General features: G+C 43.2%; 1 protein-coding gene across 13 annotated transcripts in view; it reads right to left on the reverse strand.

Annotated features, from left to right (window-relative positions):
• Nucleotides 1-13,411, reverse strand: part of CELF2 (CUGBP Elav-like family member 2) — a 550,308-nt gene that overhangs the window by 235,250 nt on the left and 301,647 nt on the right. For 4 of the 13 annotated variants that reach the window (XM_064703048.1, XM_064703045.1, XM_064703047.1 and 1 more), the window contains exon 1: nucleotides 10,601-10,893. The exons of the other annotated variants lie outside the window; for them this stretch is intronic. In XM_064703048.1, coding sequence (XP_064559118.1) covers nucleotides 10,601-10,674 — 74 coding nt within the window. In that variant the 5' untranslated portion in view covers nucleotides 10,675-10,893. Of the gene's footprint in view, nucleotides 1-10,600; nucleotides 10,894-13,411 lie in introns of those variants that run through there. 13 annotated transcript variants of the gene reach the window in all.

Raw genomic sequence — 13,411 nt, forward strand, 5'->3', positions numbered from 1 at the left:
ATTCCAGATCTAAATTCTAGGTGGTTGTCTCCCAAGTTCAACAGATTTCTCTTACTTATCAAAGAAGGAAGAAAACAAAGTAAATGTTTTGCAGGTATTTGTAGGAACCTCATCTACCAGAGAAGCAGGGAAGGAATCACAGGGGTGTTTTTGTGGATATTGAAAGGATGGTGAAAAGGGAGAGAAAATCAGGATGGCTCTTCATTCACAAAGTAGAAAAGAGCAGGGAAGGCTTCTTGCTTGAAACATGGATGGATCAGAGAAGGCTGAAGGCTTCCAACATTTTAAACAAACATAAGCTGGGCAAATTGCATATTTCAGGGACAGAGAAAAATATGGCATGAAGTGGTAAGAGACTGAAAAAAGAGTTTTAGCTATGTTGATGGATTTTTAAAGTGCTACATGCTATGCTTCTTCACTGATAAAAAAAAATCCAGCTAGATCTATAAGGGTTTTCATTATTTACAGCACATTATAGAATTGAATAAAAAGGCTGTTTGCTGTTCTTGGCAATGTGATTATTTGCTGTTAAATATTTACACCTTTTTTTCCCCCCAAGAGTTTTGGGAAAGAAGAGGGAAGTTGATTTATTTATTTTTAAGTTTCCATAAAGCCTTTCAGGTTCACATCCAGAAATTATCAGCAGCATTTTTGCATTTTCTGGGATCTGGGGCTTTGCTGAGCTTAAAAATAAAACCTTCATTCCTGTTAACACACATGATGCTCCACTTTTTAAATATAACATTAATTTTAAATGATTATTTTCTCTGCTAAGTAATCCTGAATTTGCATCTTATATGAAAGCCTTGCCTAAATACATACCTTTTTTTGCTCCACAATATTCATTTTACCCAGAGGCCTGGCATCTCTTAACTCCAAATTCGCTCTGGATATGTGTCTCCAAACCAAACAGGAAAATCAGAGGCCTGAGTGGCTGAAGTCAGCAGCAGTCCTCGCTGCTGCCTTTCCCCACTTGAGAAGAAATGGAGAGCCAAGGGGTGCTCAGAGACCTTCAAATCCTCTGAAGGCCAGCAAAGCAAAGTCTAAGCATCCCCTGATGCAGAGGTGAGGACAGAGAGAGCAAAGAGGCACAGAATCAGCCAAATAGTCTCCAGCTCCTGCAGAGATTCCATGCAGCAATATGGGCATCTGAGCAAGCTGAAAATTGCTCCTTTCTGAATTCCAGAGTGTATCTCTTGCTACAATTGGCCTGCTGTTCATCAGCACAGACAAACTGAGGCTGCTGCAGGACCTCTTCCCAAATCCGATAATCTATGCATGTGGGGGAAGAAGAAGTGACCTGAAGGAGCCTGTAACAATACTTGGAAAACACAGAAATCAGCCAGGGCTCTTGAAGACTCTTTGGGTCACATTAAGCCATGTAAGCTTGATGGAAAACAAGTCTCATTCCTCTGTGAATGCTGCTTTCAAAGGAAGGGTTTGCATGCTGCCTTACTTTCCAGTGACCATGAGAAAGAACTCTTTGTCAACATCTATGTGGCCACACTGAAACAGTCACTGCAGGAAGAAGAAAGGCTCAAAAATACCCAGAATCAGACCCTAAATCATTATGTTGTGCAATACACACTAAAGCATATACAAAGCTTCATCCTATTCCAGTGAAACACCCCAGGAACAGCAAAGACATGGGAATGGCAAGAAGAAGATACTGGAACCCTGAGCTTTTCCTATTCTATGCGGCCTTGTCTTGAAGATAAATAAATTTGGTCCACCAAGTGAGATACTAGGCTGCACTTAGGGGACAATGAAATCAGGCAAACCCAATTGTTTTAAAAATCTGTAATATAGTGCTGGACCTTCTTCAGCTATATCTGAGCACAGTTATGAAGCTGCTGCATTTACTCTCTTCTCCACAGACAACAAACCAACTTAAAAGGGGAAGTTGTACTCTATCTTCTGCAGCCAAACAATAAAGATATCTGTGAAAGCTGAGAGCCCTCAGGCACTGAGATGAATCCTGCTCTCTGGCAAAGGGAAAAAGATTTGACAACAGGAGTAGAACCCCCCTGCCCCTACCTGAGATGTGTGAACATGCCTCAAAAGAATACCTGCCCAACTCAAACTGACTTATCTTCCACTCCATCATCAAGACAGGCACTCTGCTAGCAAGGTAGAACAGTGCCTGAAAAGTTATTTGCCTCATGTTTCCATGCTGAAGTTCACTCTGAGGCGAGCAATGAGGAAAAAGCTGCAAAACCCACGTACATGACTGCAATTCATGGCTCAGAGCTGGGCAGCCTGGCACGGGATGCAAAGCCCAGCATTATGCATTCCTCATTCAAGCCAAGCTCCTGGAAGCCCAGCGGAAGTTTGGCTTGAACAGGGACTACAGGCTATAGCTGGTAATAAAACATCAGATAATAGTGCTCTACGTGTCCAGAGAGGTGCTCTTTTTTCTAAGAATTGCTTCACTTGTCATTGATTTTTCCACATCCTGCAAAATTAAATGCTAATTTTATTCCTTCTTCTTCCCCCTGGTCCCCTCCTACTCAATAGTGATCTCCAGGAGGAGCTGGCAACACAGAACCTGCCAGAAAAAGCCAGTGCTCACCTGACAATCCTAAAAATTCAGTGCTTCGAGGAAGAAGTTGAACGACGTGGGTCAGACTAGGACAAGGGCAATGACTTCTGCAATTTTTTTGCTGGAGACATCATCTAGATTATCTGTGGTTATTCCTTAATTCAGCATTTCTAGCTTTCTGGTCAAATCTTTGAATATTTTCCCAATCAAGTTGTTTTCTGGAATCAGTTTTAAAGACTAAATGCATACCTAAAGGAATAGTCACTGGGATTTCATGAATTCTTTTTTTTGTATCTCTGTTGGATTTTTTTTCTTGTTTGCTTGGTTTTTGCTTTGGACAGCAGGGGTTTAATGTCATTTGGATAGGGCCATTAGAATATGAGAAACTGGTTTCTAAGCGATAAGATCTTGGAAGAAAAAATGAAACTAAATTAAGAAAAAAATTGAAAGTTCATTTACTGACTAATGAAATTATCAGCTTTTCTATATGTTAATAGAGAGACATTTCAGATAAAATGAAAGAGTATTTTATTTCCCTGGAAGACACAACAAGGGGATCAAATTCACTAAAACTCATGGTGAAATCAAGACAAACTCCAACCATGTAAATTGCAATTTCTAGAGCATCTTGTATGAGAACAAGGTGCAGAACAGGGTTTTCTCCAAGCAATAGCCACCGGGCATGGAGTATGTTTGACAACATTTCAAACTCCTAATGCTTGTTCTACATTCCATCTGTGTTGAAATATAAAAAAAATATAAAAGCATTTATTGATAAAGGGCAGAACCAGATGTCTCTCTCACTAGCAATGAATTGCAGGCAAAGGCTGACAGAGCCAAGCAATTGAATGAGCCAGAAAAAAAAAATAAAAGAGAAGAAGGGAATAGATCACTTGATTTTGTAGATTTTCAAATGCAGTTATCCTCTTCCAGAAGCTAATAATTTTCAACTACTGGGCCTGTTTCAGGCAAATGAAGTGCACTTATCTCACACTAGGCCAGAAACCATCACTGGACCAAGTGCCCCTGGAGTCAACAACACAAGTGGTGGGTCAAGCAAGCTGCGGATGTTTGGGTTTTTTTTTTTTTACATTTCTGAGCAATTCAGTGGTGCAAAGCTTTTGAGGAGCAAGAAATGGGAAGAGCACTTACATATTAAGCAAGAAGACATTGTCACACCCTTGGAATAAGAGGATGATGGATTTTCATTATTTTTCAGGGTTATGAAACAAAAGATGTCTCTTGTCAGCTGTGACTTGCAATCAGACTGGAGCTGCTTCAAAGCACATTGGAGGAAGAAAGGGAGTGGAAGGGAAAGCACAGTACAACCTGGGACTGAAAGGGTCATAGTTCTCCTGTCACAGAGATACCCAGCTCCACATACCAGCTAGAGAGTGCTTGTGTCTGGATATTCCTCTAAAAATCCCCACTGCTGTCTAGGAGTGAGTAAATTTAAATGGACAGACACTGAAAAAGTTGTAAATTAATATGGCAATGAATTGCTACCTATGACTGCTGGGACAGTGTTAGGCATTTCTGACAGGACTACATTTTCCTTGTCACACTAACCCACCCAAAAAGAAAACAACAACAACAATAATAATAATAATGGGAAAAAATCAGTAGATCACGAACTCCATTTTCCTGAAAGAGCAATAGCTGCATCTCTGGAATAACCACGGCTGTTAACATTAAAATCCCAGGGTAAGATCCACACAACAATTTAAGGAATGAACAGGGATGTAAAAATCACAAAGCAAAATTCTCAGGCTGCTGTTGCTGCTGTTTCCCTGGCAAACCTGAAGTGGCTCACTATGCATAGGCTGAGGGGAAATCAAGGACATAAATTCCCTGCATGCTCCTCTGCAGGGGATGAGTCCATCCCTGATGCAGAGGGGAGCAGGACACAGCTGGACACAGCTGGGCATGGTGTCTCCTTCCAGGGCAACCTGGACACAGCTCTCTGCTTCCAGAATAAACTGAGCAGAAGTGGGCAGGAGCACATCCCTTCCAGCCTAACCACAGGCATGGACTAAGTCTCTCCACAGTCCTAAGCCCTAAGTGCTGCCCTCAGCTGTGATAACATGCTGCCTCTGATAGTAAGTGATGGGTAAAGTCACAAAGTATGGCCCAGGAGGCTGGTGCAGGATCTTCCTCACAGCTCTTACACCAACTCCTGTTTCAGAGCATCGCTTTTGAACTTGACTTTAAGTATTGCCACCATTTGGCAGGCAAGGGAGAAACCATCCCAGGGCAGAGAACACACTCAAGATACTCAGCCTTCTTCAGCTGAGCCGTAAGAGGCAAGAGAACGCAGCTGTTCTCATCCATAGAAACTATTTTTTTATATTTGTGTAAATGGAAAGAAAAAAAAATCACCAAACAGGCACTATTGGTACAGTAGGCAACTCCTTTGTGAATTGGCTCATTTAGGCATTCATTTAAACACAGTAATTAAGATTTAACACAAAACAGAAGCTGCTTTCAGATGTCATTTTGAAGGCCAGATGATCTCCTCTTTATTAATATTATAATTTTAAACTATTGTCAGCTGAATTTTCAAGAATCAAGCTGTGAGCAAAGAGAATACACTACTGAAGTGTGTCCTATTTACGTAACCCAGTCTCAATGAAAATGAGAGATTGGTTATAAATCTGTGATACAGAGGATGGAGAGCTGCACCACTAAATCTCAGGGTGCTTCATCTGGACGTTAGGAGCGAATTTATACCTTCAGCATCTGCCATTCACCTTTTCTATTTAACACCATATGGAAGAACACAACAGCATTTAATACAACATATTTCTGAAAACCTTTAAAAACCTTTATGAGAAAACCAGCAGCTTACTGCAAATGAAAAATGAAATCCTGAAGGGAACACAAGCCCTGCTCCTCCTTTCCACAGCCACAGAGAATGCAGGAATGCGTTGGAAAGCAATTAAAGTATGATGATTCTAAAGGGGAATAATTATTTCACAATTACTTGAGAACATTACATTTATTGCTCCAATTAGTTTTTATTTTCCAAATAGGCATTCTTGTTCCTGCATTTTTCTTGTACCTATGAAGGTTTTTCTTGTTCTCCCACTTCTTTGCTAAGGAAAACTCAGCCTTGCTTTCTACATATATTCCCTTTTTTGTGACTTTAGCCTCTGGTTAACCTTGCCCTGCCACCAGTTTGTTTTAATCAAAGGAAGTAATGTCAGGAGATGCAGCATACTTTGCAACTATATGAACACACAAAAAATAATCCCCTATAGGAAACAGTGTGTGGAAATGAAGAAAAAAGAAAGGAAACCAAAATGTTGCCTCTCCACTTTAGAAGGAAATAAGTTTTTATTTGCTTAAACTATAAAACAATTATTTCTCTGTAGAATATTGTCTTGCCCAAGTGTACTCTTTGTATTCCAGGTGCTTTTAAAAATGAAAAGACTTTTTACACCTTTCCCCTGTATCGATTTGGTCAAACATTTTTATATTAATCCATGAATTAATCATGAAATTTGAACAGTCCAAATGCTCATAAGATATCAAACATCTTAAAATGCCAATGAAATATTTAGAGTTATCAAAGTTGTTAGAGCAATCATAACTGATGATTAATTTGGATGATGAATACGTGTGGGGGAGGCTTAAAACTTGTGAGATCGTATCATAGGAAGTGAAAGATATATTTAAATATTGATGTGCTGAGAGTTATCGTAGGTTAACTTCTGAATGAGATTCTAGAAAAGATGATGGGAGAAGGACACCATGAAATTGTAATTACTTAATAGACATCCAAAGATTTATTTTCCTTTCTGAAGCTCCTTGGCACTAGTCAAAAATTTTCTTCTTTTTTTGCTTTGCTTTTCCTCAGTAGTGGCCCAAGGAATCTGTCACACAAGTAATTTAAGTAAAAGTCATATTACTTAAAATAAAGCTATTACTGAATCAAAGATAGAATAAAGTGCCAGTATAAAGATGAGATTGTGGTCTTAAAAATGCCTGTCTATTTTCAGTTAGGAAATCATGATTTGATATTCTGGATATAAAAAAGACCAGAGTGAAAAATTTTTTCTTGACAGGATGTTGAGTTTCCTTCCAGTTAAGTTTAAAAACATAAATTTGTTCTCTCCAGCTTTTGCTAAAAAAAAAGTCCTATATTGCAGATTTACTGCAGAAAATGAAGTTCTGGATTTTAAAATGCAAGCATGTCCTGTGAATGATGACATTTCTTATTTACTAAAGAGCAAGTACAAACAAAAAGTATCAAAAATTGATCTGCACTGGCTTTTTAATCAGCATATTGCATGTATATCGGATTTTGTCTCATTTTTGATTAGAACAGAAAGAAATTCAAAAGCTTCATATTTTTTCACATTACTGCCCAGTAACCCCTGCAGTTTCATGCGCACTGTTGAAGCATAATGTATTTTATTGGCATTAAATCCAGCTACCAAAAATTAAAGTAAAATTTGAGTTTGTTTCAGTAGTAACAAACACTGATACTCATTTACATGAAAGGTAATCCCAGGCACTGAAATGTGGAATGGAAAAATCTTCTGTGGTATTGCGGAAATCAACATGGGGGGGTTACAACGATGAGGATTTAATCCTCAAAGCAACCACTTCACAATCATCCAGTTGGCATGTACATGTGAGCCAGTGAAATCAGCAAATTACATTGAACTCAGATTTTATAACCTCACCTAGTAACCATTAACCCTCTCCTACCCTGTCCAGATACACACACACATTTCATCTGTATGTTTCACCTACGTGCTTCTGAGTATTTTCCTCAGAACTGCCTCTTCCCCACAGTGCACAACAGCGGTCAAACAATTCCTGATCCTTCCCAGAGCACTCACCAAGCAGGGCTCTTTGCAGGCATTTACCATGGTTAGAGCATCCAGCTTGCCATCTGTCCTCAAAAACAGAAGTTCATGCATTTTTATGCTTCATATCCTAGAGTATCTATTTTCCAATGACATGTCATTAATTAATTTTTACTAGTAAATTGCCATTCAGTCACTAACCAGGTACACTGATGCCATGCATACAGTTTAATTATACACAGTCATGCTCAATGTATCTGATGTTCTATTTTATTCCTGTTTAGCTATAGAGTAACAGCAGCAAAATCTGAAAGCAAGCAGCATTTAGGAGTCATTAACATTCTCACAGAGGTAAAAGCATTTTAACTTTGCAATTATCAGGCTGGCAGTTGACTTTCACACTAGGTATGCACTGAAAGTTATTCCTTGAAAAATCCCCTTTTTCTCTCTCATTGAAATAATGGATGATTCTGAAAATAAATCCCTTTACAAATATTTTTTTAATGTGCAAAGAAGAAGTGCAAGTGATATTGTATGCTACCAATTCCCCAAAACATCTGATAAGCCACCGGCGAATTAAAAAAAAATCTAGTTTTGCCAATTTGTGCTGCGAAAGAAAAATGTTACACGTATATTTTGCTAATTGCCTTGCTCTAAAATAAGCAATTCCTCTCTGCTAAGGAGTGAACTGAGCTGCACGGAGTGGCTGGAGCAGATGGCGAGGTTAAAAGTTTTGTGCAGCGTGGTAACTCGGAGCGCGCTCTCGGATGCTCCGCTAACGCTGCTGGCGGCTCCCGCTCGCCTGGGGGGGCAGCTCAAGGGGAAGGGGCTCGTGTGCCCCTGACCCCTGATGCGTAATCAAACTGCATCCTCGGCAGCACTGATTAGCCCAGAGAGCTGGGGACTTGCACATAAATATATGTCACCACTTGGCCAAGAAGGACGAGATAAGGATGGTTTTAAGCAGCGGAATGGCAGAGTATTAGAAAGGCAGTGCAGCAAAGCTCTCACACGCAGCATTTAGTTTCAGGACTATTTTTGTTAGGAATAGAAGCTCCCTGAGTTCATGGCAATTTAGCCTCAATATTAATTTGCATGCATGACACAGGATCCCTTGAAATCACACCATCTCCACAATTAGATCAGCAGCAAAGCAAGGTTTGGCTCATACAAGGAAGCACATCACATCACGACCACTGATGATACAGGAGGTAAAGTTTTTTTTTCCTTCAAGAGATTACTTAGTCACCCCTCCCCCCCAAAAATGCCAACCCTACAAGTATGTGCACTTAACAACTCCATTATCAAACTTCTGCCTTTCAAGATCCACTTAGGAGCTGACATTTCTCTAGACTAATTTTTGTATCTTTGGACACACATTAAGCTTTGCGTCTAATGAACACTGACTGTGTTTCAAGCTGTGTTAAGATATATTATGGATGCTTCACAGAGAAAAGGAGTATGAAGAGAGCAATGCAGAAGAAAGAGTTTGACGTGGTACTCCCCCACCTCGAGGGGCAAATTGGAGATAAAGTTATATAAGCTTAAGTGACAACAGGGCATCATCAGCCACAGCTAATAGTGCCTTTGAGCTTGGAGATGTTTGTTAGCAGGATCTTTTCTGACTGCCTGGAAGGACAGCAGGTAGAAAGTCTAATCAAAGCTGAGATGATGAAAACAAGGGGAAGTTTGGCTGTGGCAGGTCCCTATAGAGGGCTGCAGAGCAAGAGATATCAATGTTCAGCTGCTACTTTGTACCCTAATGGGCAAACCTCTGCGACTTCTCTGCAAAACGGCAGAAATTGACAGCGCTTGTACCAAAACCGACTAATGCCAATAAAATCTGGGATTTCACAATGGGAAGAGCAAAACACAGCACAGAACACTTTTGAATCTAAGATCAGAAATTTAAGACAAGAGGCAGCATTTACAAACTGAGCTGTCCTTCAAAGACTGTATAAAAAGTGTAAGTCACCAAGTAGCTTCCCCCTGACTCCTGCCCCTCTCCCACACACTCACTAAACCTCAGCTGTCTGAACAACTGGCCACTCCTGAATGACTCCGTGCAGAACACTGCTGGTGCAAGGGAAAAGCATTCCACCTCAGAGAAAGTTTGGTTACCAGTAAAAAAGGCAATAAAAGTCCGAATAGCCCTAGATGGGGGCACAGTATGCAACCTGATTTGTGCAAATTGCAGGTGACACTCTCTGCTGCACATACGGGTTTATTTACACTTGTAACTTAAGTGCTGCCTCAACCAGAACAGCTTCAGTGCAGAGTCAACGCCAAAGCCTCTCGCTTCATTCTAATGTAACTCAAACCACGTTTGTCATCCCGATGAAAGAAGAAAAAGCAACAAAATAAAAGATATTTTGGATACTGTAAAACAATGCAACACAGTCCTCCCACTTCGTATATTTCAGCAGATGTCTATTTCATCATTTCTAGCTTTTACTTTTTCGTACAAGGCTTAGGTTACCTGAAAATACCTGCCAATTGGCAATGCCCAAGAGAATGATAATAGAAACTTTCAGACCGAGATTAACAGAGCAGAGCCGGGCTAGGGGAATACTTCTCCTTCTGAAATTCCAGCATTCTGGAAGCTCCTTCCAATACATCCCATCCCCACTTCAACTGCATGTAAAACAACCATCCTCACCCTAATTAACACTCGCTGTACCAGGCAGCTGTCGGGGACGGTACGGGGGGGGGGGAAACCCAACAAACAGCCAAATCCTTGCGTTCAGCCTGGTACTCCCAGTGGATTCTTAGTATTTAATCTGAATTTGAAAACTGATGAAAATCTGCGGGGGGGTGGGGGTGGGCATTTTTATTCTGCCGGGCTGGGGTGATAAGACACGGGTGGGTCCGGGCTGGCTGCAGGGGACAGGTGCCTGTGGAGGGCTCCGCTGGGCACGGAGGGGAGAGCGCTCAGCTACGCGCGACCGACGCGCGTTTCTCCACGTTGCATCATCATCATCAGCGGCAGCCGAAAACCCCCCGAGCCCGCCGGCACCGACCTGCGGGACGCTGAGCACCCCGGGAGGGGGCACGGCACGGAGACCACCAAGTGACTTGGGAAAAGAGGGGGTGGCTGGGGGTACGAGCCCCCGTCCCCTCCCGCGGAAGGGCGGGCGGGCGGTGCGGGTGGGAGCCGGCCGGAGCCGGGGCTCGGTGCCGGGCGGTACCCGGAGCCGGGGCGGGGTGGGGGGGAGCCGGCGGCAGCCCCGCCGCCACTTACATTCTGTCAGAGACCAGCAAGCGGCCGTCGACCATCATCTCCGGAAGGAAATCCAGCTTGAACGAAGAAGTCATGCTGGGCTCCGGGGGCGCCGCGGCGGTCGGCGGGAGGATGCGGCGGGGCGCGGCGGATCCCACAACTGCGCCGGGCGGCGGAGCGGCAGGCACAGGTGCGGAGGCCTCCCCGCGGCAGCCGCCAGCCCCGGCAGTTGTCACATTTCTCTCCCCCTCTCGGTTTTTTCCGCCAATCCCCTCCGAAATCGACTGCTGAGGCAACTGTCGGTGGAGCGCCAGGTGCTGAGCGGGGAGGCGGAGCCATCTCCCCGCTGCGGCTCCCCGTTAACCCCTGCGCCCCCGCCGCCCCGGGAGAGGCCTATCGCCGCCGCCGGGCCGGGGGCTGCCCGCCCGGGGCTCCGCCGCTCCGCCCGGCCCGGCTCCGGGGACGGCCCGACCCGCCCGGCGCCTCCTCAGCGCTGCCCGGCCCCGCGGCCGAGCGGGGTGAGCCGAGCCCGGCGGGGCAGCGGCCCCGGGGCGGGCACTGCCCCCTCACACGCCGGGCACGGCCCCCTTACACACCGGGCACGGCTCCCTCACACACCGGGCATGGCTCCCCGCAGCGCGGCCGGAGCCAGCCTGGGGACACTGGGGGTGTTTAGTCAGGGTCTGGGTGCAGGCTCGCTCTCCACTCAAACTCCTGCCATTCAGACCTTGGCAGTGTTTTAAATGCTCAGAGTGATGTTACTGGCTGGCGAGAGAGTGGTAGTAACTCTGTCCTCGCTGATCAGAAAGAGGGATTTGAATAACTAATGACGGCAAATCCTTTCTCGTGGCTGTAACCTCCCCAAAAACCCGCTCCCAACCTCGCTGCTCTCAGAGTTGGCCGCACTCGGAAGTGTCACCACCAAGACGCGCACAAAATTCCACACATACAAATAGCTGGAGGCCCCCCCCCTCCACGCCACCGCCCCCTGAAAATCTGTATAAATTTTCCTTTCCATCTCCAAGACCTACTTGCTTCAATACAAAGCCGCTCTAGGCGAAAGTATATTAACATATTTACGAAGATTACTAGGTGATCTGAGCAGTCTAGACAGACAGAACGTTCCTCTCCATTGTGTGCGCTTCTCCGTCTGAATCTCTCTCTAGGTTTTATAATTTGATTTGTTATGGATAATCAACACTTGTAAAAAGTAGCAAATGCAAATTAAAACCTACTATGCTTAAACTTTTCAAAGAGCATTCTAATATAAAGCTAAATTGCCCTATAAAAATGCGTTATCAGTCAGGCCAAGTTTTATTTAAATTTTGACCATTGTTGACTTGATAGGGAAAAAAAATACAGAATGGGCAGGTTTTTAGAGTCCAGTTTATTGCACTAAGCAACTTTCCAATTTTAAACAGTTAAAAAGGAAGAAAACCCCCTCAGGCTGCTAAAATTTTTGCCTACTTTGCAAGACTAAAGAAAGAAAAGGTTCACTTGGCCCTCAGCATAATCCCCGTAGGACAGCTGCAATCCTGAACAGATATCTATAGTGTTATTAATCTGCTCTGCTCTATATGTTCACATACTGTCCTCGTCACCATGGCTCCTAAACATCCCCCTAGAAAGGCACAAAGCAAAGCTATGGCTCCTCTTTACTGAATTCATGGTGATTCCTTTACGCCACCCATCCATCACAGCACAGGACTGACTGCACAGTGGATAAAAAAATTAAGTGCAAAGTCCAAATGAAAGGAGAAACCAGCACAACTTTCTCCAGCTGGATGCAGCCACCTGGTCTTTGATCTGAGGCCTCCATGGTGGTTAATCCGGCCCAGAGCAGAGTTGGATTAACTTTCAATTTCAAAATCTTGCCACTGCAGAAGGGACAGGTTTTAGCTCAGAAGAAATGCAGGCAGCTCAGTGAGGACGAGGATATTCTATTAACTAAGAAGTCTCCACCCCCACTTCGCCCTGTGCGGATGGATCTGCACCTCTTCATCACGAGTTTTTTTGGTACCTGCTAAATCTAAGGGACTTCAGTCTCACCAGCCTGTCACTTCTAAGGACCACAGTCCCACTGCTGCTGACTGAAAAGTAAATCCACGCTTCACACAGGATGCAAGGAGGGAGGAGGAGAGAATCACAAATAATGTAGCTTAAAATCTGCATATAGAATAGAGAGATCCTTATAAATTTGCTCCATTATGCAAGGTGTAAGTGCTTAAAAATGCTTCATTAAAACGTATGTTCTTTTGAAATATTTATTTTCCTTTTAATTACATGTGAATTAGCTGGAAGAAGCTGTAGGGAAGCCCTCTTACTGACTTAAGCCTTCTCAGCAGTTTGTTAAATTCTAGCCTCAAATCCCTTGAGGGAATAGTGGATTCAAAGCAGCTTTTAATCATACTATAAGGAGGGTGAAGTAGTATGTAAGTAGGTCATAGAGAAAGCATTACAAGTGCATAGGTTATTGCTTTATTTAACAACTACAGTGTAACACACTTTTCAAAGCACATTTGCTTTTGCCATTTAAAAGTTAGAAGCAGGAACAGGGTCAAATGCAAAAAGGAACCCTTTCCATAGAAGATACCGAGATACGACTCAAGGAGAGCTTAGAGGGAAAAACTGCATTCGAATAATTTGGTTCTCAAACATAAATTATGTAGTGTCTGTGTATGAATTAACTCTCAATGGCAGAGGGTAAGTGGCAAGAAACAAAAAATCCTGATTGTTTCACACACTGTTACAGGCTTAGCTCTGTTATTTGTAACATTAATGTCAGATTCTTGACTAGCACATGTGTGCAAAATAGCAACTTTTATTAAAAAT

Source organism: Zonotrichia leucophrys, chromosome 1A, assembly GCF_028769735.1.
Source record: "Zonotrichia leucophrys gambelii isolate GWCS_2022_RI chromosome 1A, RI_Zleu_2.0, whole genome shotgun sequence".
Classification (NCBI taxonomy): domain Eukaryota; kingdom Metazoa; phylum Chordata; class Aves; order Passeriformes; family Passerellidae; genus Zonotrichia; species Zonotrichia leucophrys.